The sequence below is a fragment of the Octopus bimaculoides genome, chromosome 11, assembly GCF_046866305.1.
Source record: "Octopus bimaculoides isolate indiv1 chromosome 11, ASM4686630v1, whole genome shotgun sequence".
NCBI lineage: Eukaryota > Metazoa > Mollusca > Cephalopoda > Octopoda > Octopodidae > Octopus > Octopus bimaculoides.
Window position 1 is genome coordinate 7371321 of NC_142938.1, and position 23663 is coordinate 7394983.

General features: G+C 36.6%; 1 protein-coding gene and 1 non-coding gene across 5 annotated transcripts in view; one reads left to right on the forward strand and one right to left on the reverse strand.

Annotated features, from left to right (window-relative positions):
* The window catches only part of LOC106874864 (protein phosphatase methylesterase 1), a 27622-nt gene extending 14736 nt beyond the window's left edge, over positions 1 to 12886 (forward strand). For 3 of the 4 annotated variants that reach the window (XM_089359341.1, XM_089359342.1, XM_089359340.1), the window contains 11 exons: positions 1668 to 1739; positions 2733 to 2818; positions 3584 to 3674; positions 4236 to 4301; positions 5794 to 6037; positions 6788 to 6848; positions 7665 to 7730; positions 8574 to 8618; positions 8919 to 8983; positions 10948 to 11015; positions 12433 to 12886. In XM_089359341.1, the coding sequence (XP_089215467.1) occupies positions 1668 to 1739; positions 2733 to 2818; positions 3584 to 3674; positions 4236 to 4301; positions 5794 to 6037; positions 6788 to 6848; positions 7665 to 7730; positions 8574 to 8618; positions 8919 to 8983; positions 10948 to 11015; positions 12433 to 12451 (883 nt within the window). In that variant the 3' untranslated portion in view covers positions 12452 to 12886. The remainder of the gene's footprint in view (positions 1 to 1667; positions 1740 to 2732; positions 2819 to 3583; positions 3675 to 4235; positions 4302 to 5793; positions 6038 to 6787; positions 6849 to 7664; positions 7731 to 8573; positions 8619 to 8918; positions 8984 to 10947; positions 11016 to 12432) is intronic. The other variant, XR_016243574.1, reaches the window with a different exon arrangement.
* A 4741-nt stretch (positions 12887 to 17627) lies between these two features.
* Trnaa-cgc (transfer RNA alanine (anticodon CGC)) lies at positions 17628 to 17699 on the reverse strand. Its single transcript has one exon. It is a non-coding gene; the product is annotated as a tRNA-Ala (tRNA).
* Positions 17700 to 23663: the final 5964 nt, after the last annotated feature.

Genomic DNA, 23663 nt, shown 5'->3' on the forward strand with positions numbered 1-23663 from the left:
CTATTTGATAAATTACAGATTCTTACTAATGGGGGACGTTATTTGAAAGTACAGGGATTAGAAATTTATTATCTAAGTGGATTTGTTTTGTGTTTAAAACCTTTTCAGCTCATGTTGACTTTTATTTAAAAACCAATTCCATTCGATATTTGTTTGCTTAGAAATAAACATACTTCACATATTTTCAAAAGAAATGATACACTCAAATGATACATTCTCACTACTCTAAATGTACCGTTTGGTCAAGTTAGTGAAACAAAAATTGGTTTAAGGCAAGACTAACACCTCAGATGTAGGGAAACACTCCTAAATTGCAGGAAAAAATATTTTAGTAGATTAAAGCATGTGATGTAGGTTCAGCTTTGCATAGAAGACCCAGGGTGATTTTTCAGAGACTTTTTTTTTTTAAATTGTGTTTTATATGCCATCAAATAGGGTTGCTTGTAAGTAGAGGCGTGTAGCTTAGTGTGGCTATGGTGTTGGACTCATGATCGTAACATTGTGATTTCAATTCCTGGACAGGATGACACGTTGTGTTCTTGAGCAAAACACTTTGTTTCACATTGCTCCAATCCACTCAGCTCGCAAAAATGAGTAATCCTATGACAGACTGGCATCCCATTCAGGTGGGGAATATATACGTCATTGAAACTGGGAAACCGGCCCCCATGAGCCTGGCATGGCTCAAGAAGGAAACATTAATTATTCATCATCATCATCATTGTTTAACGTCCGCTTTCCATGCTAGCATGGGTTGGACAATTTGACTGAGGACTGGTGGACCCGATGGCTACACCAGGCTCCAGTCTGATTTGGCAGAGTTTCTACAGCTGGATGCCCTTCTTAACACCAACCACTCCGAGAGTGTAGTGGGTGCTTTTACGTGCCACCAGCACGAAGGCCAGTCAGGTGGTACTGGCAATGGCCACGCTCAAAATGGTGTATTTTACGTGCCACCTGCACAGGAGCCAGTCCAGCAGCACTGGCAACGGTCTCGCTCGAATGTCTTTACACATGCCACCGGCACAAGTGCCAGGAGGGCGACGCTGGGCACAGGTGCCATCACGATTTCGCTTTCGCTTGTCCCAACAGGTCTTTGCAAGCCGAGTTTCGTGTCCAATGAAGGAGACGTTGGCATGGGTGCCAGTCATCGAATTTAGTTCGATTTCAATTTCACTTGCCTCAACAGGTTTTCGCAAGCGGAGTTTAGTGTTCAATGTAGGAAAGGTACGCATAAGTGGGCTGGCTACACCCCTGGCAGAGGCCTTGGATTTAGGTCTCACTTGGCTTGCCGGGTCTTCTCACGCACAGCATATTTCCAAAGGTCTCGGTCAGAAGTCATCACCTCGGTGAGGCCCAATGTTCGATGGTCGTGCCTCACCACCTCATCCCAGGTCTTCCTGGGCTTACCTCTTCCACAGGTTGCTTTTACAGAAAGAATAAAGAAAGTAATATTAATTTTTTTTTGTATCAGAAAATTATGATGGATAGGATTCAGTAAAAGAGTTATTTTCTCAGTAGTGCACGGCATAGTAGAAAAAAAGATATTTATGGAAGAAGGAAAATAATCATTGAGAGGAAGTTTTCTATTTTGTTGAAAAACTATGTAACCAATTCTTAAATTCTTTACAAATGATGCAAATTAAACATTAACATTTCTTTTTCAGTGATGTTGGTGCTGTAATTAACAAAATGTATGGAACTGATACTCCTCCGCCTATTATTCTCATAGGTCACAGGTGAGCTGGATTATTATTATTATTATTATTATTATTATTATTATTATTATTATTATTATTATTATTATTATTATCATTATTATTATTATTATTATCATTATTATTATTACTACTACTACTACTACTACTACTACTACTACTACTACTAAGGCGGTGAGCTGGCAGAATCGATAGCACACCGGGCGAAATGCTTAGCAGTGTTTCGTCTGCCGCTACATTCTGAGTTCAAATTCCGCCGAGGTCGACTTTGCCTTTCATCCTTTCGGGGTTGATAAATTAAGTACCAGTTACACACTGGGATTGATATAATCAACTTAATCTGTTTGTTTGTCCCCTCTGTGTAGCCCCTTGTGGGCAGTAAAGAAATGAGAATTGTTAGTGTGCTGGATGCAAGGGTTTTTATTTTGCCCATCGCTATGTTCTAAGTTCAAATTCTGCCAAGATTGACTTTGCCTTTCACCATTTTGGGGTTGATAAATTAAGTACCAGTGAAACACTGAGGTCGATATAATCAACACCAACCACTTTACAGAGTCTACTGCATGCCTTCGATGTGCCACTGGCATGGGTGCATTTATGCTGCACCGGCATGAGTGCATTTTATGTGGCACGAGCACCTGTAAAGAACAAGCCTATATGTAGAGATGACAGTGATTTTATTTAGCTTGACATGTTTCTCAAGTACAGTAAATCACTACATCTCCTGGGCCCTAATCATTTCCTCAGTGTCTGAAGATCCTTTCTCACCACTTCGTCCCAGCTCTTCCTGGGTTTATCCTCTCCATAGGTTCCCTCCACAATTAGAACTCGGCACTTCTTTATGCAGCTGTCTTCTAAAATGGTAAGTTATTGTTCAAAGGCAGCTATTTCTAGTAGAACTGTTGGTCACATAATGCATTCCTATTGATGATAACTGAATAATTCTTAAAACTTATATCATTAAATGTTTATTATAGCTGATTAAAATTTCTTCATTATACCTTTATCTTTCAGTATGGGGGCTGCAATAGCTGTACACACTGCTGTAAGGGCACTGGTACCCTCTCTGGCTGGTTTGGTTGTTATTGATGTTGTTGAAGGTAAGGAGTTCTGCTTTTTATATTTTTGATCTTTTTCTTTGACTTGATTCAGTCATTGGACTGCGGCCTTGCTGGAGCGCTGCCTTGAAGTACTTTTATTCTATCAGACTCTTTTGCTGAACTGCTAAAGTGCAGGACTATAAACAGACCAACACCAGTTGTCAAATGGTAGTGGGGCACAAACACACACACACGACCGGCTTCTTTCTGATGACATCTACCAAATCTACTTACAAAACTTTTGGCAGCTACAGGTTAGGGTTGAAGATACTTGCGCAAGGGACCATGCAGTGGGACTGAATGCAGAGCCATGTGGTTGGGAAGCAAACTTCTTAACCATACAGCCATGCCTGCACCTGACATGGCCACCACTTTCTTTACCAAATGTTACAAAGAATGTTTCATTTGACATAATTTAAAACATTGTTTTTAATTAAAATCACACAAATTGATGAAGACAATAGTTATATACAGTTGCTCATTAAAAATTATTTTGTTTTGTAATGAATCTTAGGTATTCTATATTTTTGTTGATTATTTCTTTTGGTAAAAATGTCATTGAAATAGTTAAAATAGATTGGCAAACAAAACTTATGTGGCTTTTCAATGAAGAATATAGAATTTAATTCCATTTGGTTTTAACACCATCACTAGGTACTTTGGTTACCTTTTGTGGAATCCACTCTTTTGCATTCAGGCCAGGTTTCTACCAACAACTTTGTTTTTTTAATAGTCCTTAAATTTTGGTTTCTAAATTTTATACAGGCACAGCAATGGAAGCATTAAGCAGCATGCAGAGTTTTCTACGTGGACGTCCATCATTTTTCAGTTCCATAGAGGAAGCTATTGAATGGAGGTGAGATAAATAAATTTGTATTTTTCCTATATTGTTTAATGAATTTGGTTGCTGTGAATATTTTGTAAACAAACAACTTCTTGTCAACTGATGACTATTTATCCAACCTCATTTAACTCTTTAGCATTTAAACCAGCCATATCCGGCCCAAAATTTTCTACCCTTTTTATGTTTAAATTGGCCAAATCTGGTCTCTTACCTATACCTAACACTGTCGTTCAAAACATAAGCAATTGCATCTCTGAAATCTCAAAGTTACAAGATAATGCATGACTAATTCAAACTAATGTGAATGAATATGAATTACATTTGACAGAGTAATCTGAGTGCTAAAGGGTTAACAGTTCAAGCCATAATCGTCCTCATCCTGTCTTTTGTGGTTGTGCTGACCAAGGTTTTGCATGTGGTGGTGGTGGTGGCGGCGGAGGCGTAGTAGTAGTATATGAAAGGTATATTTTTACAAAAAATGCTTTATTATTTAATATTTTAATATTTTTTTTTTAAATAAAACTTTTCACAATATAATTTAATCATTGCTGTTGGTTTTCCTTGTCATTGTAGTTTACGTAGTGGTCAATTACGCAACATTGAATCTGCAAAAATCTCCCTTGTTGGGCAAGTGAAACGGTAAGGAGTTATTTGTAATTGTTTCATTTCCTAATGAGTTTCTGTCATTTAACAGCATCACAAGTTTTGCAGTGTTAAAGGCATGTAAACGCATGTGATATCTAGGATAGTACAGCAGAGATTGTTAATCCTGATATTGATGTCAGATTGTGATGTGAAGCGGTGCATTTTTTTTTTTTTTGTTATATTAGTAACTTTTGCATTTTACCATCATTAAATACCTCTAAAGCTGTATCTCTCTCTCTCTCTCTCTCTCTCTCTCTATATATATATATATATATATATATATATATATACTTTATTTAAAAGCAGCAGAAATATAACAAAAAAAACCGTTACTCTGAGTTTCACGTTCCCGTTCATCGGACATGTCCGATGAACGGGAACGTGAAACTCAGAGTAACGGTTTTTTTGTTATATTTCTGCTGCTTTTAAATAAAGCATATTACTCTACCTCTGGTATTTGAGTACTCTTTTTTCCACCTTGTTGCACATTTCATGTGCTTACTCCGGTATATATATATATATATATATATATATATAAAAGGCAAGATGTGTGTGTGTGTGTGTGTGTACGTGAATGTAATTTATGCATGTCCACAAATTAGCACGCATGTCGCTCCAATTTTAGGAGGACATTCGTCATGACCGTAGCTGTATTTTCGTCAACTTATTTTTCCCAGAGGCACCAGCGAATAGTGGTAAAAATAAATTTTCAACCCAACTTTTAACAGTTTTCAAATCTGAGAAATCCACCATTGTTTGCAAACATGAGTTAAGTCCCCTTCTAGCGACAAGTAAGTTTCTGTTAAGACTTGTTTTTTTTTTTTTTTTCCATCGAGGAAAAAAGTGTTTTGTCAATATATGAGCAACACACATACGCGCGCACACACACACACACGTACACCTAATGCATACATGTTTTTTCTATGCATACATGTTTGTGTGTGTGTGATATCCTTCTCACAAAGGAATTTTTGGCCAATGCTAGTGTCACGTAACTGGCACGTAAGAAGCACTGTTTGAATGCTCACAGAAGCAGTGACAGGTGACTGAGACCTTGGGCAATATATCATGCTTGAGAAGGCCTGTCAAGCCAAGTGAGAATGTAGTCATGGCTGATGCCGGTGTTTCATAACTGGCACCTGTGCAGGTGGCACATAGGGAGCACCCACTACACTCTTGGAGTGGTTGGCATTAGGAAGGGCATCCAGCTGTAGAAACCATGCCAAATCAGATTGGAACCTGGTGCAGCTCCCTAGCTTACCAGTTTTCAGTCAAACTGTCCAACCCATTCCAACATGGAAAATGAATATTAAATGATGATGATGATGGTGATGGTGGTGGTGATTGTTTATATTGAGTAAATTACCCACCCAAAGACGATTAACTGGCTTAAATGGATGGTTTGTGGATTTCTTGATTTTTTTTTCTCAATAAATATCTACATTTACCACATACATTAAGGACTAAACATTTCTGTGTTTATTAGTGTCGATACAGGTGAAACAGCAACTTTTGAACAAGAGCATCCCTCGCAGGAAGTCAAAGCTGTAATGAAGCAACCTAGTGATACGATCGTCGAAGTGGACGAAGAGTCAAGTGACACTAGCCTAGAGGAAAGCAAGAGCGATTCTTCCAATATGGCAACTTCTACACCGCCACCTCCTCCTCCCCCTCCACCTCCTAATATGGCACATTCTCTTCCCGAAGTTTCTAACATGATAAATAAAAAGGTAACTCTGAATTTTTGTATCCATCAACAACAATATTTTTTCTTAAGTATGTTTTTTTTTTAATATTTGGGAGATCTTCTGTATATTATGGAGACATGTACAATGTTATTTAAAATAAATCTTTTTATAGCTGTATTATATTACTTTATCAATTTTTTTACAATATGAACTTATTAACTTGTAATTAATTAAGTTTTTTCATAATCCACATCATCATTTCTATAGTGAGTTTTCTAAGTTGTGGTTAACTGTTTGTGTCTTAAAACATCTTGATACATCTTCGCATCAATATTTATTCTATATATATGCCTCTGTGTGTTCATATATATATATATATATATATGTGTGTGTATGTATGTACACACATGTATGTAGAAGGTGATGAATGGGAAAACTCATTACTGAGCTGCAAAATATGCTTAGCAGCATTTGTTTCAACTTTATGTAGTGAGTTCAGATGCCACCAAGGTCGACTTTGCCTTTCATCCTTTCAGGGTTGCTAAAATAAGCACCAGTTGAAGACTGGGTCTGATCCACTTAACATATCCTCACCCTCAAACTTGTTGGTCTTGTGCCAAATTTTGAAACTAGTATATACATGCATCCATACATATAACCCTGGGTAGCTGTAATTGCAAGATTTTTGGTTTTTAATTTAAGTTAGTGTGTGTGTGTGTGTGTGTGTGTGTGTGTATGTGTAGTCCATCAATAATTGTTGATTAAAAAAATTTTTGTTTTGTAAAATTGCAGAACAGCTCACATCAATATACATGGAGGATTGATTTATCAAAGACAGATAAGTACTGGTCAGGTAGGTAGTATAGTTGTGTGCTGTCTTTCATTGTATGCCTTTGCATCCTTTGAAGATTCATAAAATTTTTTAGCTTCTACTTCTTCAGTATTTACCGTTCTCTCTCTCGTTCTCTCTCTCTCTCTCTCTCTCTCTCTCTCTTCAAATAATCACTCTGAAATCATTTGATCGTTGTTGTTCTTTTGATTTCCCTTCCACTCCCTCCCTCTCAACATCAAGCAATCCACTTTTGTGTCACAATGGCTAAGCAGCATTCAGACAAAAATAAATATAATTGAAACCTCTTTGCAAAGTTCAGAGAGCTCTTACCTCTGCAGGTGACAAAGGGCCTCTCGCTCAGAGTAACAAGTAGACTGCATGACACAAGTGTACGAACAGCCATGCTACATGGCAGTGAAACATTGACCGTGACTGCTGAGGACATGCGTGAGCTCACAAGGAATGAAGCCAGTATGCTCCGATGGATGTGTAATGTCAGTGTGCATACTCGACAAAGTGTAAGTACCTTGAGAGAAAAGTTGGACCTAAGAAGCATCAGATGTGGTGTGCAAGAGAGACGATTGCGCTGGTATGGTCATGTGGCGAGAATGGATGAGGATAGCTGTGTGAAAAAGTGCCACACCCTAGCAGTTGAGTGAACCTGTGGAAGAGGTAGACCCAGGAGGACCTGGGATGAGGTGGTGAAGCACGACCTTCGAACATTAGGCCTCACTGAGGCATTGACTTCTGACCGAGACCTTTGGAAATACGTGGTGCTTGAGAAGACCCAGCAACCAATTTATTGATAATCAATTAATGATTTTTATATCTTTACAGGCTGGTTTAGAGGACTTTCTGAGAAATTCTTATCATGTAATGTTCCAAAGTTATTATTACTTGCTGGTAAGTTTTTACATTTGAAGTCTTTATTTTTATGATAAATAAATGTCTTAGAATATCTGTGTAGAGTGAAGAAATTTATAAACTAAACTCTTTTTATGGTTATTTTGGGCATGCCATTTTTTGTCTTTTATATGTTGTGCTTGAGAGGAAGGCCCATCAAGCCAATGTGGAAGATACTTGTGTCACGCATATGGCACCCATGAAAGTGGCACATAAAAGCACACTTTCAGCATTGGGCCTCACGAAGGCAAGGACCGAGACCATATGGCATTAGGCTAGGCTTCAAGCATTGGGCCTCACGGAGGCAATGACTGAGTTCATTTGGCATTATGCTGTGCTTGAGAAGAAGAGCCATCAAGCTAAGTAAAGCTGCAGTCGTGTCAGATACTGGTGTCATGAAAATGGCACATAAAAGCACCCATTACACTCTTGGAGTGGTTGGCATTAGAAAGGGCATCCAGTCGTAGACACCATGCCAAAACAGACTGAAGCCTGGTGCAGCCTTCCGGTGTGCCAGCCTAGGCACAAGGCCCAAACGTTTGGGGTAGGGGGCCAGTTGATTAGATTGACCCAGTACGCAACTGGTACTTAATTTATTGATGAAAGATGAAAGGCAAAGTTTACCTCGGTTTGTTAAGCAAGATCTAGCCCAAGCTTATGTGAATAGGCTAAGATGAATTCAGAATGTACTCATTGAAACAGTCTAGATAGGAATCCAAAAAAGATACATGCTGTTACAAATGTCTCCTTCTAATTTAATCAACAATTTTCAATCTGATTGTGTTATTAAAAGTTTTTTTTTTACATTCTTTTGTCCTTACTGTGTTTATTTTTTAATTACAGGTGTTGACCGATTGGATAAAGACTTAACTATTGGTCAAATGCAAGGTAATAGAATTAAACAAAATATTACCATCTCTAAATCATTGAACATCCATACTTATGATTATATGATTTGTGTCCACACACAGATAAATTATTAGATATTTTAGGACTGCTTGTTTGGAACATCTATCGTTTTCTATATTTTGAACAAGGGAGACGGAAGCATGGCTATGTGACGAAGAATTTTGCTTCACAACTACATGATTTGGGGTTCGGTTCCACTGAATATTTTTTCGTGAAATTTTCTTAATATTTTTTCCAGTTATGACAAACTAAAGTTTTTTTTTTGTAATTTTTCAACAGGAAAGTTCCAAATGCAGGTTCTTCCGCAGTGTGGACATGCTGTTCATGAAGATGTTCCAGACAAAGTGAGAAAATTTTTCGTTGCAATAATTAATAATCTTGAAAAAGCTTATTTAACATAGTAGGAGACAATGAAATCAGTAGGTGCAGGCATGGCAGTGTGGTTGAGAAGCTTGCTTCCCAACCATGTAATCTTGGGTTCAGTCCCACTGCACAGCACTTTGGTCTCATGTCTTTTACTATAATCCCGGGCCAACCAAAGCATTGTGAGTGGATTTGGTCGACAGAAACTGAATAAAGCTCATTATGCATATATACATAAATACATACATACATCATCATCATCATCGTTTAACGTCCGCTTTCCATGCTAGCATGGGTTGGACGATTTGACTGAGGACTGGTGAAACCAGATGGCTACACCAGGCTCCAATCTGATTTGGCAGAGTTTCTACAGCTGGATGCCCTTTTTAATGCTAACCACTCCGAGAGAGTAGTGGGGGCTTTTACGTGCCACCAGCACGAAGACCAGTCAGGCGGTACTGGCAACGGCCACGCTCGAAATGGTGTATTTTACGTACATTATATATATATATATATATATATATATATAAGCTCGCAAGGAATGAAGCCAGTATGCTCCGTTGGATGTGTAATGTCAATGTGAATACCCGTCAGAGTGTAAGTATCTTGAGAGAAAAGCTGAACATTAGAAGCATCAGTTGTGGCGTGCAAGAGAGACGATTGCGCTGGTATGGACATGTGGTGAGAATGGAGGAGGATAGCTGCGTGAAAAAGTGCCACACCCTAACAGTTGAGGGAACCCGTGGAAGAGGTAGGCCCAGGAAGACCTGGGCTGAGGTGGTGAGGCAAGACCTTCGTACATTGGGCCTCACCGAGGCGATGACTACGGACCGAGACCTTTGGAAATGGGCTGTGCGTGAGAAGACCCGGCAAGCCAAGTAAGATCGTTGCCAGTGCCCCTGGACTGGTTCTTGTGCGGGTGGCACATGAGATGCACCATTTTGAGCGTGGCCGTTGCCAGTACCGCCTGACTGGCTCGTGTAGGATTTTCGAGCGAGATCGTTGCCAGTGCCCCTGGACTGGCTTGTGCGGGTGGCACATAAAAGACACCATTTCGAGCGTGGCCGTTTTCGTGCGGGTGACACGTAAAAGCACCCACTACACTCTCTGAGTGGTTGGCGTTAGGAAGGGCATCCAGCTGTAGAAACTCTGCCAAATCAGACTGGAGCCTGGTGTTGCCATCCGGTTTCACCAGTCCTCAGTCAAATCGTCCAACCCATGCTAGCATGGAAAGCGGACGTTAAACGATGATGATGATGATGAGAATTCACAAAAGATGAGGACAGGTGGTGTAGAAAACAAACAGATGTATTAGTATAACGCTTGGGAAGTGGTGGTCAGAAATAAGGTAGTAATAAATCAAAAAACAAAAATAAACAAGCTTTTGACAGTTTTATAAATGTTTCAAAATTATGATGCTATGATGCTAGGTGTTTCCTTTATTTTGTCCAACCCCTGTATATGTATATCTTTTTGCTTATTTCAGTTTAATGACTGAAATAAGCAAATAAGCCATGTTGGGGCACCGCTTTGAAGAATTTGTAGTTGAATGAATTGGCCTCAGTACTTTTCTTTTTAAGCCTGGTGCTTATTCTAACAGGAAATTTTTCATTATTAAAATTAACACATTACGGTCCTGTGGGAGTTTGGCATAGTGGATAAAAATGTGCTGCATTAAAGGTTTGTTAACAAAGATGTAAGTAAAGCTTATGTGAATAGGCCAAGATGAACTCATGTACTCATTGAGACAGTCTAGATAGGAATCAAAAAGACATATCTTGTTTTAATTATAACTCACTTCAGATACATTTTTTTAATAATCCTGTAGTATTTATTAATTAGTAATAATCTTATTGACAGCCTATTTCAGTCTGGGTTTGAATTTTATTTTTGAAGTTGAATTTTTATTTTGAAGTTTAATATTTAATTTATTTTTAATCTCTAGGTGGCAGATGTTTTAGCGACCTTTCTTGTCCGGCATAAAATGGCAATCCCAATTGGTGATTTTGAAAGGTAATGTATTGATTGTATCTCATAGATATTTGGAACAGATTGTTAATATTTCTTTTGTTTCATGCATCTGTATTGATATTCTGCTTCTTTTCAAGTGGAAGAATATGGTTTCTTTAAGCCTTGAGAAAGGCAGCTATTTAAGAAAGTAGATTAAAAAAAAAATGAAAAATACTCTAATCAATGCTGAGCCTTGGTGTTACATAGAATAGCAATTAATTATAAAACCATCTCTGAACCACATGAATGAAGAATTGCCATCAACAAAACCAGTTTGTACCATTGTAGAGATGGTTTAAACCAGTGGTTCCCAACCTGTGGACCGCAAAGGTAGTTCTGGAGGTCTGTGAACATGTTAAGCCGACAGATCTTTCAATATCCTGGGGTCTGTGGGAAAACTCATTTCAAGAAAAGGGGTCCTTGGTAGTGAAAAAGTTGGGAACCACTTGTTGAAACCATTGAGAATTGGACATTACTGTTTCTAGTTCAATGTTTGACTAATCCAAATTGACCCCTTTTTGGGTCAATGAAATAAGTATCAGTTGAGCAGTGGGATTGATGTAAATGACTTAACTATTCTTGGATAAAAGTATGAAAATGAACTTTACCCCTCTGCCTTGCTGTGCTAGTGTAGCAGAGTTGATCCCTCAAACCAAAATGATCTAAGCTCAAATTCACAGCTTCCACATCAGATCATGGTTGATGGAGAGAACATGCTGAGGCCTTTGTCCTGTAGTAGATTGAACATGGGCAATCCAGTCCATTCTAACCCAAGGCTCAGGTAAGTCTTCATTTAAGGTCTTATTCTTAGCCTCTTCTTTTCTTCATTTTCCTTTCAATTAAGGCAACTGTTCCTATCGTTCTATCATACTTTAACCACTCATCACTCTGCATAAAGCCAGCTCCCTGCCACTTCAGTTGAGGGGTCTTGTCTTGTGCCATAGAAAGAGCTTCCAGTTCACTCTGTAAAGTGTTTGGCAATTATCAAGAGCGCCCAGCTGTAGAAACCACGCCAAAGGAGACAGTGGAGCTTGATGAAGTCCTCTGACCTACCATCTCCTGTAGAACCATTCAACCCATGCCAGCATGGAAAATGAATGTGCTGCTGCTGCTATGACGATGATGACGACTATTGTCTAGGTGTTCAGTAGAGCTTATGTATCAGATTAACTTTATTCTCTTTGTATATTGTTGGAGTCTCCAGAAAAATTTGAAATCTAATGAAAAAGCTCAAGTCATAGTTATATATCAGCATACCTCTTGAAAACATGATAGCACTAGTAAAGGAATTATGCCCAGCATATATCTAAATGAGATAGATCAGAACTCAAAATTGAGATTTACACAAAATATTAGAGTGAAATTCCTTTGTTTAAAATTGTTGATTTTGTTTCTAGTATAGTTTTTATTTATTTTTCAGAACGTTTCCAGCTTGTTAGCCCTGTTTTGGTGTTGGATGTCAACATGAAGTCATTTTGATACAGTTATTGCCCTCTTTTCCAAACTACATTGATTTCTATTACTGCACTTCAGAACTGAAGTTCACTGCAGCCCTTTCACAAAGCTGTCCCCAACTGTGAAAAGCTTTTGTTCAAATAGTAACTTGATTTGACCCATAACAATAGATTTCCTCATAATTTATATTACCAAAATATTTCGTTGGTAATTTTTTTTTTTTTTTTGTTTGTTTGGAGTTTGTTTTCTAAGTGTTATATTTAAAATAAACTGCTGAAGATAGAACCATAATCCCCAACACACTGTAAAGCATTTTACCAGCTTTATTCCACATGAATGCAAGAAATACTATCAAAAGATTCTTTAATTCATAAACAAAAACTTTGACATTTTGGAAATTAAAGATGTAAAATAACCCACATTTTTTTTGTTAAATTATTATTCTGAAAAACCTATTCACTTATATTTTGTATCTAAACTTCATTATTATAGTTATTTTGATATTTTTCATTTGTATTATTTTTATATCCTGGGGTGCCCCTTTGATGGGGGAGTTCATCACATATATATATATGTATGCATGTGTTTATGTAATGTGAGATGATAGTTTCATTTTTAACAGTGAAACTATTATTTCGCATTACAATAACGTTTAACGTTTGTTTTCCATGCTAGCATGGGTTGGACGGTTCAACCGGGGTCTGGGAAGCCAGGAGGCTGCACCAGGTTTCAGTCTGATCTGGTAGTGTTTCTACAGCTGGATGCCCTTCCTAACGCCAACCACTCCGTGAGTGTGTGGGTGCCTTTTATGTGCCACCGGCACAGGGGCCAGAGGAGGCTGGCAACGGCCACGATCGGTTGGTACTTTTTACGTGCCACCAAGGTACATTTGAATGGGCTGGGGCTGGTTATGCGAAACTGGTGTAGGATACAGCTTTGAACTTACTTTATTTGCTGGGTTTTCACAGTCACAGCATATCTCCAGAGGTCTCAGTCTATCGTCATTGTCTCTGTGAGGCCCAACGTGCGAAAGAAAGATAAGGCTGGTCTATGGGATTACACTGAGTTTCACAGGCTTAGGATTTGATGATATGCAGTAAACCTAAGTGCTTTATGGACGTGAAACCATAGACTGACCTTATCTTTCTTTATCTGTCTGACTGTCCGTCTGTCTGTCGATCTGTCTGTCTATCTATCTATCTATCTATCTATCTATCTATATATAATATAAATAATATATACATATATATATATATGCATATATACATACGTATATGTACATACTTACATCTATATGTACATGTATATATATATATATATATGTGGGCACAGGATGTCACAAAACATAAACAACAAAAAATACGAAGTACGAGTACATGTAATATGAAGAATTTTTTTGAACAACGAAACACACAAATGGAAAACAAGACAAACAACATAAAGGACGACCCTTCATCAGTTGTTGGCTGTTTTTTTACTCCTGTATTTCAAGTATTTCACAACAAGATACGCCTTCGATAAAACAGTTGCTCCTGCCGAGCAAATTAAATAGAATTTAGGATTTTGCGGAGGGTCAAAATTGGTAACAAAAACAGACAGTGAAAACAAACAGGAAGAGCTGCTTTCTCTATTGCTGGCATTTGTCAATGGTTTCTCTCATTGTTTTTAAAATGCCATTTTGTATCATTAATAAAATTGTCGGTATTTTTTATGACACAAGTATGCTAGTATTTTATAAAAGTCACTTAATGAAAAACATATAAAATATTTATTCTGTTCGATTAAAGAAAAAAAGGTACAAAGGAGCCTCTAAAAATACTTCCGTGTTTTACCAATCACTTTTTACTGGCATGCCTATACATGTGCTCCCCCCCCCCCAGACTTTGTTTCCTCGTAACTTCCAGAAAAATGGATATTTTTGTATGAAAATTTCAACAGGTAGTGTAGATTCTGATTATATCAAAATCTGTTGTGAAAAAAAAAAAAAAAAAAAATCGTGAGTGCGGAAAGGAGTTTCATAAAAAGTCATACGAGTTGGATTTGTTTTCTCACAACTTTCAGAAAAACGGTTATTTTTTAATGACATTTTCTATAAATACATTTCAGAGTCTGTATATTACGATTATACCGGAATTTAATATGAAAAACAAAACTAGTGAACTTGTACACATACATACTGACACACGTCATATAAATCTACAAAACGAAACTAGAAATTAAAAAGGAAAATTGTGATGTGTGTTAGCATGTATGTGGGCTCCCCAATTTAACGATCTAATCATAATTTAAACACTTTGATAGATATGTTAGAAAACATCATTTAAAAATACCCGTTTTTTCCCCCAAAAGTTATGAGGAAACAAAGCTGATTCATGAGAATTTTCCGAAACTCCTCTCCCCGGTCACGAAAATTTTTTTGTCAAAATAAATTCTGATAAAATTGGAATCTACACAATCTGAAGCATATTTGTTGAAAATTTCACACAAAAATGTTCATTTTTCTGGAAGCGTTAGCGAGCATCCATTTATAGTGTCACCAGAGGCAACAAAATCGTGTGGAAGCAACATACCCCACCCTTTCTCTCTCTCTCTCTCTCTCTCTCTCTCTCTCTATATATATATATATATATATATATATATATATATATATACTTTATTTAAAAGCAGCAGAAATATAACAAAAGAACCTTTACTCTGAGTTTCACGTTCCCGTTCATCGGACAGTTTTTGTTAGAAATGGAGAGAGGATAACAATGCAATCGAAAGTAATATAAAATTTAAAACACATGGATTCGTTTGATTGGTCGTTTCAAATAACGGTCATGGATTGGTCGTTCCAATTAACGGTCATGGATGCGTAATGCACAGACCAAATAAATTTAATACAGATTCATCCTATTAAAAAAATATCGAAGAAAACCTTAAATAGAAAAATGGGCTCAAAATACATATTGTAAATAATTAATTATATTCGAATTAACGCATTAAAATCAAATCAATAAAATAAAGTATACGTTGCATTCAAAATAAAATAAAATAAAAATTACAATAGCGTGTATGTATACAAGGCTATCCACAACATATATATCTATATAGAAACATATACATCGAAATACACAGTTGCATACGCACAGACAATCTACGTATATTTTTACACACACACGCATTTATTTTTGCGCGCGAAAAACCTATGCACTGGTAACGAAAATTGTATCTTAAGCTATGGAGTGGAGGGGTAAAGAGTAACGTATCTATAATAACGTTAAATATGGGAAAGAGGGTGGCGGGGGAATGCAGTTGTCATAAAAAAAGGAAAAGAAGAAAGAAAGAGAATAAAGAAAGAAAGAAAGAGAAAAAAGAAAAAGAAAGATAGCAAAGGGAGAAAAGAGAGGAGAGAAAGGCTGGGGATAGGAAGGAAGAAGTAGAGAGAGAAAATAAGCAAGAACATATAGTGAACGTGCATAAAAATTTAGATTGCGTATATATGCGTATACAAAAATGTATATAGCATCACGTATATAGATACATATGTTGATATGTACGCAAATAGTTACGATCATAACCTTATACATGCGTATGTACACATACAAGTATATGTGAGTGTGAACCTAATCGCACATACGCATATATAATAATATAGATGCATGTATGTATAGATAAATATAAGCATATATTCTTACCATGTATACACAAAAAAACGTACACGCACGAAATCATAACAGCATATGCATAAGTGCAAACTGAGGCCCTATATGTAAGCGCAGGTACATGCATATGAATACGTAAGTGCTGTAACTATACAGACATCTACACAAAAAACCCATTAGATCTCAGTGTATATATGCAGCCAACTTCTTAAATAAACCGCTGGGTGTATAAAGGTTAAAACCAGGCGAAAATACATGCATAAAAGAATACAAAGCGTTTTTTTAAAAAAAATAAATAGAATAGAATGAAGTAAAAAGTAAAAACAAGGGAGAAGAAAAATTATGTATATAACAGACGAAGGTTTTCTTAAAATGACGCAGGGGTCTTTACAAAGTTCTCACAACGCTAAAAAAAATCATTTATAATTCGGTACCAATCCAATAGCCAGATTGCACAATGGTTATAAGGAGTCGATCATCGTCAAAATTTTACCCATATGGAATATTACATGCAGATATTTTAAATTTGGACGCATGCCTACATGTGTTTAAAAGTTCGCGTCTTTGGTTTAGCGCCTTCTTATCCTGGAACAAGATATTCATTTTTTCCAATAAACAAAGATCACATTTCAATGGCCTCTTATGGGCACCATGTCTGTAAGGCGATGCTTTGCCTAAAATCCTCCATGTCACGTTGAAAGGCTGGGCTTCATTCTCCTTTAAATGCCAGACGTATTTTGCCAGGCTCGTCTTTGTCCTATTTTCAGGGTACCTAAAAGAGTTTTTATGCGAATATATATATATATATATATATATATATATATATTACGGAGATGTACTTGCATAGCAAGTGACCTGATCTGAGATCGTGTGCTGGAACGAAAACAATTGAAGCGTGGAAGGTGTTTATAAGCCATTTAAAATAACACACAAAAGCCGTTAGATTCACTTCAACATTTTGTCAGTGAACAGGTCGCGGTCTCAAAGCGACGAAAACATTTCGACAAATTAAATTTAAATGTTGAAGTGAATCTAACGACTTTTGTGTTTTTTTAAATGGCTTATAAACACTTTCCACACTGCAATTGGTTATATATATATATATATATATATATATATATATATATATATATATATATATATATATATATATATATATATATATAATGTACGTGCGTATATGATCGTCCTCCTCACCGTTTGTTTTCGTCCTCGTAATCTAATGGTTGGGCAAGGCAGCGATAGAATAAGTGTCATGGTTAAAAAAATAAGTACTGGGATCCATTTGTTCGACTGAACACTTCAAGGCGGTGCCCCAGCATGGCCGTAGCCAAATGACTGAAAGAATTGAAAAATAAAAAAAAGATTAAGACAACGACAAAACTAATAACCGGATCGTGGATTAAATCCACATAATATATATGGATTTGTACCTATATTATACTCTGTCTTCCAAATCCGAAATATATAGTATTAAATAATATACCCGAAGATACTTAGAAAAAAAAAATCATGGAGATGCCGGGGATTGAACCCGGGGCCTTTCACATGCGAAGCGAACGCTCTACCACTGAGCTACATCCCCATTTCCCCAGCTGGCCGCTAAACAAGCTTTATATTATTTATTATTAATAAATGAGGTCGAATTCGTTTATTTGGATATTTCCTGTGTTATTAGACCTACTTCGATTCTCTTACTAATCATTAAATCTTTTCTGTCGTCGTTTTGCTGTGACCAGGTATTTTAAAATTAAGGTCTTTTTTTGCTGAAAGCTTGTGCCGATTTCTCTAAAACCTAGAAATATTTCAATGTTTTCCAGAATTCGCTTTTTCTTGAATTAAAGTTCAAGAAACATGTTTGTCTGAAAGTATGATAACGCGCCTGAATAATGTGAGTCTATGCGCAACCATTGACGTGAAAGAGGAAGGAAGCCGAGAACGAGCCGGAGAAAACTTAAGAAAATGTAATCAATTACAAAATACGAACTATTTGAATAATATATTTACCTAATAAAATATGTTTCATTTTTTATTTTTCCGAAATGATTTATTTTATATTTTATGCGCATCCCAGATTTATATCAAAATATCTTATATTTTATGTGTTAAAATATCGACGTTTTAACGTTTTGGCAACGCTGCAAATGTCCCCCGCCTCCTCATACATATATGTATCGGGGGAGGAGGAGGGAGTATTCTTTTATTCTTTTACTTGTTTCAGTTATTTGACTGCGGCCATGCTGTAGCACCGTCTTCAGTCGAGCAAATCGACTCCAGGACTTATTCTTTGTAAGCCTACTACTTATTCTATCGGTCTCTTTTGCTGAACCGCCATTTACTGGGACGTAAACGTGCCAGCATCGGTTGTCAAGCGATGTTGGAGGAGGGAGATAAAGACAGACACAAACACACACACACACATATATATATATATATATATATATATATATATATATATATATATATATATATATATATATATATATATATATATATATATATGGCGAAGGTAAAGAATATGGGTAATCTTCCACTATAGGGAGGTGAAAAAAGTAAATAAAAATACAATGGAAATAACCTACGTCCTACTAGTATCATCCGTACTACTCTGAAATGTGTTTTTTCCCCCCCTAAAACAGCATGCGACGGAAATTTTTCTTGTAATTTTTTTTTAATAACGATTAGTTTAAAAAAAAAAATTCAAGAAAAATTTCCGTTGCATGGGTTGGACGATTTGACTGAGGACTGGCGAACCAGATGGCTACACCAGGCTCCAATCTAATTTGGCAGAGTTTCTACAGCTGGATGCCCTTCCTAACGCCAACCACTCCGAGAGTGTAGTGGGTGCTTTTACGTGCCACTGGCACGAAGGCCAGTCAGGTGGTACTGGCAACGGCCACGCTCAAAATGGTGTATTTTTACGTGCCACCTGCACAGGAGCCAGTCCAGCGGCACTGGACTTAAGTTATTTCCCTTGTGTTTTTATTTACTTTTTTTTACCTCCCTATACTGGAAGATTACCAAGAATACTTACACCTGATAGTTAAGATTAGCGTTAGAGTTTTTGTTTTTGTTCCTATTTTGTGATTCATAAGTCACGCCCACCAATGGAATGAAATCTTTTGATTGGTGGAGAGAACTGTACGTCATTGAATTGATGAATTTCGTAGAATTTGGCAGTCTTTCTCGGAATTCACCCAATGATGTGACCATACAGGGCTGTTAAAAAATATTCAAATACATAATTACTAAGAGTAATTTTGAATAATGTTATATGATGAATATGAAAATGGCAACTTAACGCTGGTGAGGGGTGCAGAAACATATGTTGTGTTATACAGTTCAAGATTGTCAACTTCAATATATATAGCCTGACACCTCGGTAAGGCGAGACAATGACAAGAACTTTGCGGTTAATGACCCAGTCCATCTAAACGTCTCAAACGCACAGGCTGGAAGAGATAGTTCACTAACAGGTCTCAATACTTCAGCTGTAAAGACCCTTCCAAGACTCAAGATTTGTTTCAACACACGAATTCACATCAAGAAACCTTAATATAGTTATAAAAATATATGTGTCTCACTTACGTTGAGAGGATAATTTAAATAAATTATTTTTGAATAAATTAAATTTAAGTATTTATATGGGTGATTATTATAATATATATATATATATAAGTTTTTATAATAAAGTAGTGGGTATGGAAATAATTTTTTAGTTGTACTGAAGAGGATAGATATTTGGTTTTAAGTATACTTCAAAACCCAATAAAATATTTAAAATATGTTTTCATTGAAATATTAATACAAATAATCCACATATATACATATATATTCCTATCAATAAACAATTATTTATAATCATATAAAAGTTATAATAGTTTAACTAAAACATTGGTTTTGTAAACCAAAATTAAATAATATATTTTTATAACTATATTAAGGTTACAAGTGAATCGAACACTTATAATAGGTTTTCAAAACCCATAATTATCCAATATAACCTAATAATCTAATATGTATATTCACACTATATCTAAAATAGGTCGAATTAAAAAACAAACAAAATATATAACCCTAAAAATTCGACCAATCATTTCATATGGATATTCCACAGGACAACTTCCAATCCAAGTTAAAATAAAAAATACACCTACTAAAAACCAAAAACAAAACTGCCCTAAAAAATTATAACATAACCCTATACACCCTCTAATATGCAAAAAAGGACAAATAAATAATACAATAATAGATATACCTAAACTAACCACACCTCCCAATTAAGAGTTTTTTCTATATTTTTTTTTTCTGTAGGTATAGTTAGTTTAAATTTTTATTTAGTTGTTGTTATAGTTGTTTTTGGTGTTTGTGAAGCTACTTTAGGATTATCGTTATTAGTTAGTTTTATTCGACTACATGGAAATGATTACATTTTAAGATTAAGGGTTTATAAATTGTAGGTATATTAATGAGAATTATAGTATTATTATTTTTAAATTTTTGATTAAAGTGGGAGTTGCGTTTATGATTTATAATAGGTTTTAGGTTTATAAGGTTAAAATATTTAAATGTTGGTTATAGAGGGGTTTGTGAATTTTATTTTTTTTTTGATAAAAGATCAAGGGTTTTGATTTTGTTAAGGTTTTGGACAAGTAGATTGATATTATTATCTAGTTATAAATCTGTAAAGAGAATAAATAATAAAGTTGGTTTTTTTTCTTTATGTGTATTATTATTATGTTTTGTAGTAATTATATTTTTTTGGGTAGAGAATTTAATTATATTTTATTTATTTTTTGAAATTTCATTAGTTCACGATATATGGTCGTTCAGTTCCCTAAAGTCCAGCACCGGTCTGACTTTTCCTTTCCTCGACTGGGAGTCTGTCTTGCGGTATCCGATCCTTGAAGCTTGCCCCGACCCAAAGTACACCAGGAATAGCAGCTGCTTCTCCCAAACCTAGACCGTCGCTTAACACGTCTTGTCCTGACCACAACCCCGTTCGAAAAGGGCACGAATCCCGATCGAGGCTCCTTCTGCCCTTTTTCCCCTTCCGGTCAGCCTCCCCAGACACTGACGTCATACCACAGGTATATCAGCCGAAACGTTGTGTTAACAACAAACAAGATGCGGACAAACATCCGTCAAATGTAAATAATGAATCAAGCCCAGTACTTATTTCTTAAGCCGAACCGCTAAGTTAGGGAGATATAAACACACCAACACCGGTTGTCAAGTGGTAATGGGGGACAAACACGGACACAAGGACACACACACGTAGTTTCCGTCTATCGAATCCACTCTCAAGGCTTTGATCGGCGCGGGGCTATAGTACAAGACACTTGCCTAAGGTACCACACAGTAGGACTGAACCCAGAACGATGTGGTTGGGAAGCAAGTTTTTTTTTTTTACCACACGGTCACTCCCCCGTCTGTTTCTTTTTTTTCTTTTGAAAGACATTTTATTACCAAGATGTTTTTACAGGTGTCTATCACTGGCTTCATTAGCTTGGTTGTCCTGTTTCAGCTGCAGATGCTAATGGCAACACCAGTGCTTGTCCTGGCACTGATTTTCTCTATATCACAGGCAGGGAAATGAGTCACTGCTCTGTCTAACAGTCAAGCATCCATCATTGACAAGATCAAGGAAGGTTGAAATCACATGATCTGGTGGTCTTGGTGCTGTTGGAGATGGTGGGGATTTATCTTCTTAAACAAACATGCATTTTGCACCAAAAGCCCATATGAGAGTTTCTCTCATGGTATCTAGCACAGTATAGGTTGTTCTAACAGAACATCCACATTTAGGTGGGGGACATATATTACCACTTTGTACTAATAATCTTTTCTACTATAAGCACAAGGCCTGAAAGTTGGGGAGAGGAGGCCAGTCGATTAGATTGACCCCAGTATGCAACTGGTACTTAATTTATCGACCCCGAAAGGATGAAAGGCAAAGTTGATCTCTTCGTATTAATAATGCCGCTGTCACTAATATAAACTCGACGTTGTGAAATAGTTTAGTAGTTTTTCACTTTTAGAAATTTCATCAGATCATATTTCTTTAAGTTTGCACTTTCATATCCATTTGAATACTTTTGTGAACATGTTGCTATTCTGTTTGGGCCCTTCACCTTTCTTAAAAGTATGGAAAATATTTTTAATCATAGCATTCTTGTCTTCCTTTTTACTTGTTTCAATCATTTGACTGTGGCCATGCTGGAGCACCATCTTAAAGGGTGCTAAACAAAGAAATCGACCCCAGGACTTATTCTTTGTAGACTTAGCACTTATTCTATTGGTCAGTTTTGCTAATCCACTAAGTTATGGGGACATAAACACATCAGCATCAGTTGAGTGCCATGTGTCTAACACATGTCTACAAAGTTAGAAAACAGCACAACTCCCGTGACTTTCGGGAACATTTTTTCACACTCAGAGTTGCTGAAACATAGAACAAACTACCTGCATCAGTTGTTTGTTGCCGAGACATTGCATCCATTAAAACTTCCATGCTTCCTGAAATTTGCCAACACTACACCTCATACATTCCCCTCTATACGCATGCACATGTATATCCTGAATTATACAACGTTCACTTTCCTGACGTTTGTACATATTTCCATGTTCTGTACATGCACCTTTGATGAGTTGTAGTGCACCTGAGCACTATACACAATAATTTTATTATTATATGGAAATAAACACTCACATGAACACATACAAACATGCATTCACTCACAAAACTGACACACACATCCATGCAGGGGTTCTCTTACACACACACCTACATTGTTCTCCCTTGTCTCCTCCCCACATCCTAAATTTTTACAGAATGACAAGTAAATTCCAGTAAATCCAAGATCCAACTGACCTTCAACAAAAGGTCGAGTCCTTGAGTACACAGATGGCTAATGCACACACACCTACAAGCAGTAGGACTGAACCCAAACCCATGTGGTTGCAAAAGAGGCAGCTGTACAGGTAAACACACAAACATATGCACACACTCTGATCTGGCAAGGTTTCTACAGTTGGATGCCCTTCCTAATGCCAACCACTTGTGAGTTATGAATCTGTATGATGCTACTTCACTTAGCTTTTATAGACTTCATAATCAGTTTCCTGATTCTTGGAAAGTTAAGAGCAATAATAATTCCTTCATGTCTCAAATGTTTTACATGTACGATTGTGATTGTCTTGCCCTGTGGATTCACTACCATTTTTAGGTGGTTTTAATGTGATATCACTTTGGCTCTAGAGATGCAAAAATGTCTAGAGTTCCAGAATCTTGATAGCAAGCCATTTAAAATGATTTTTCAAATTAAATAAATCCAGATTACAGTGTCTCTTATTCATTAACAGGTGAATGTAGAGCTATATTATTTAGACATAGTGAACTTGGTGTCCCAGGATCTGTCTTCCATGCAACTAAGAAAAGTTATTTCGCCAAACAATGCACAGAGAATCACGTTAAATGATGATAATGTTCAGCAGAATGAAGTTGAGGATTCTACTTAGATTAGAATGTTGGCGATCCAGGGGAAGT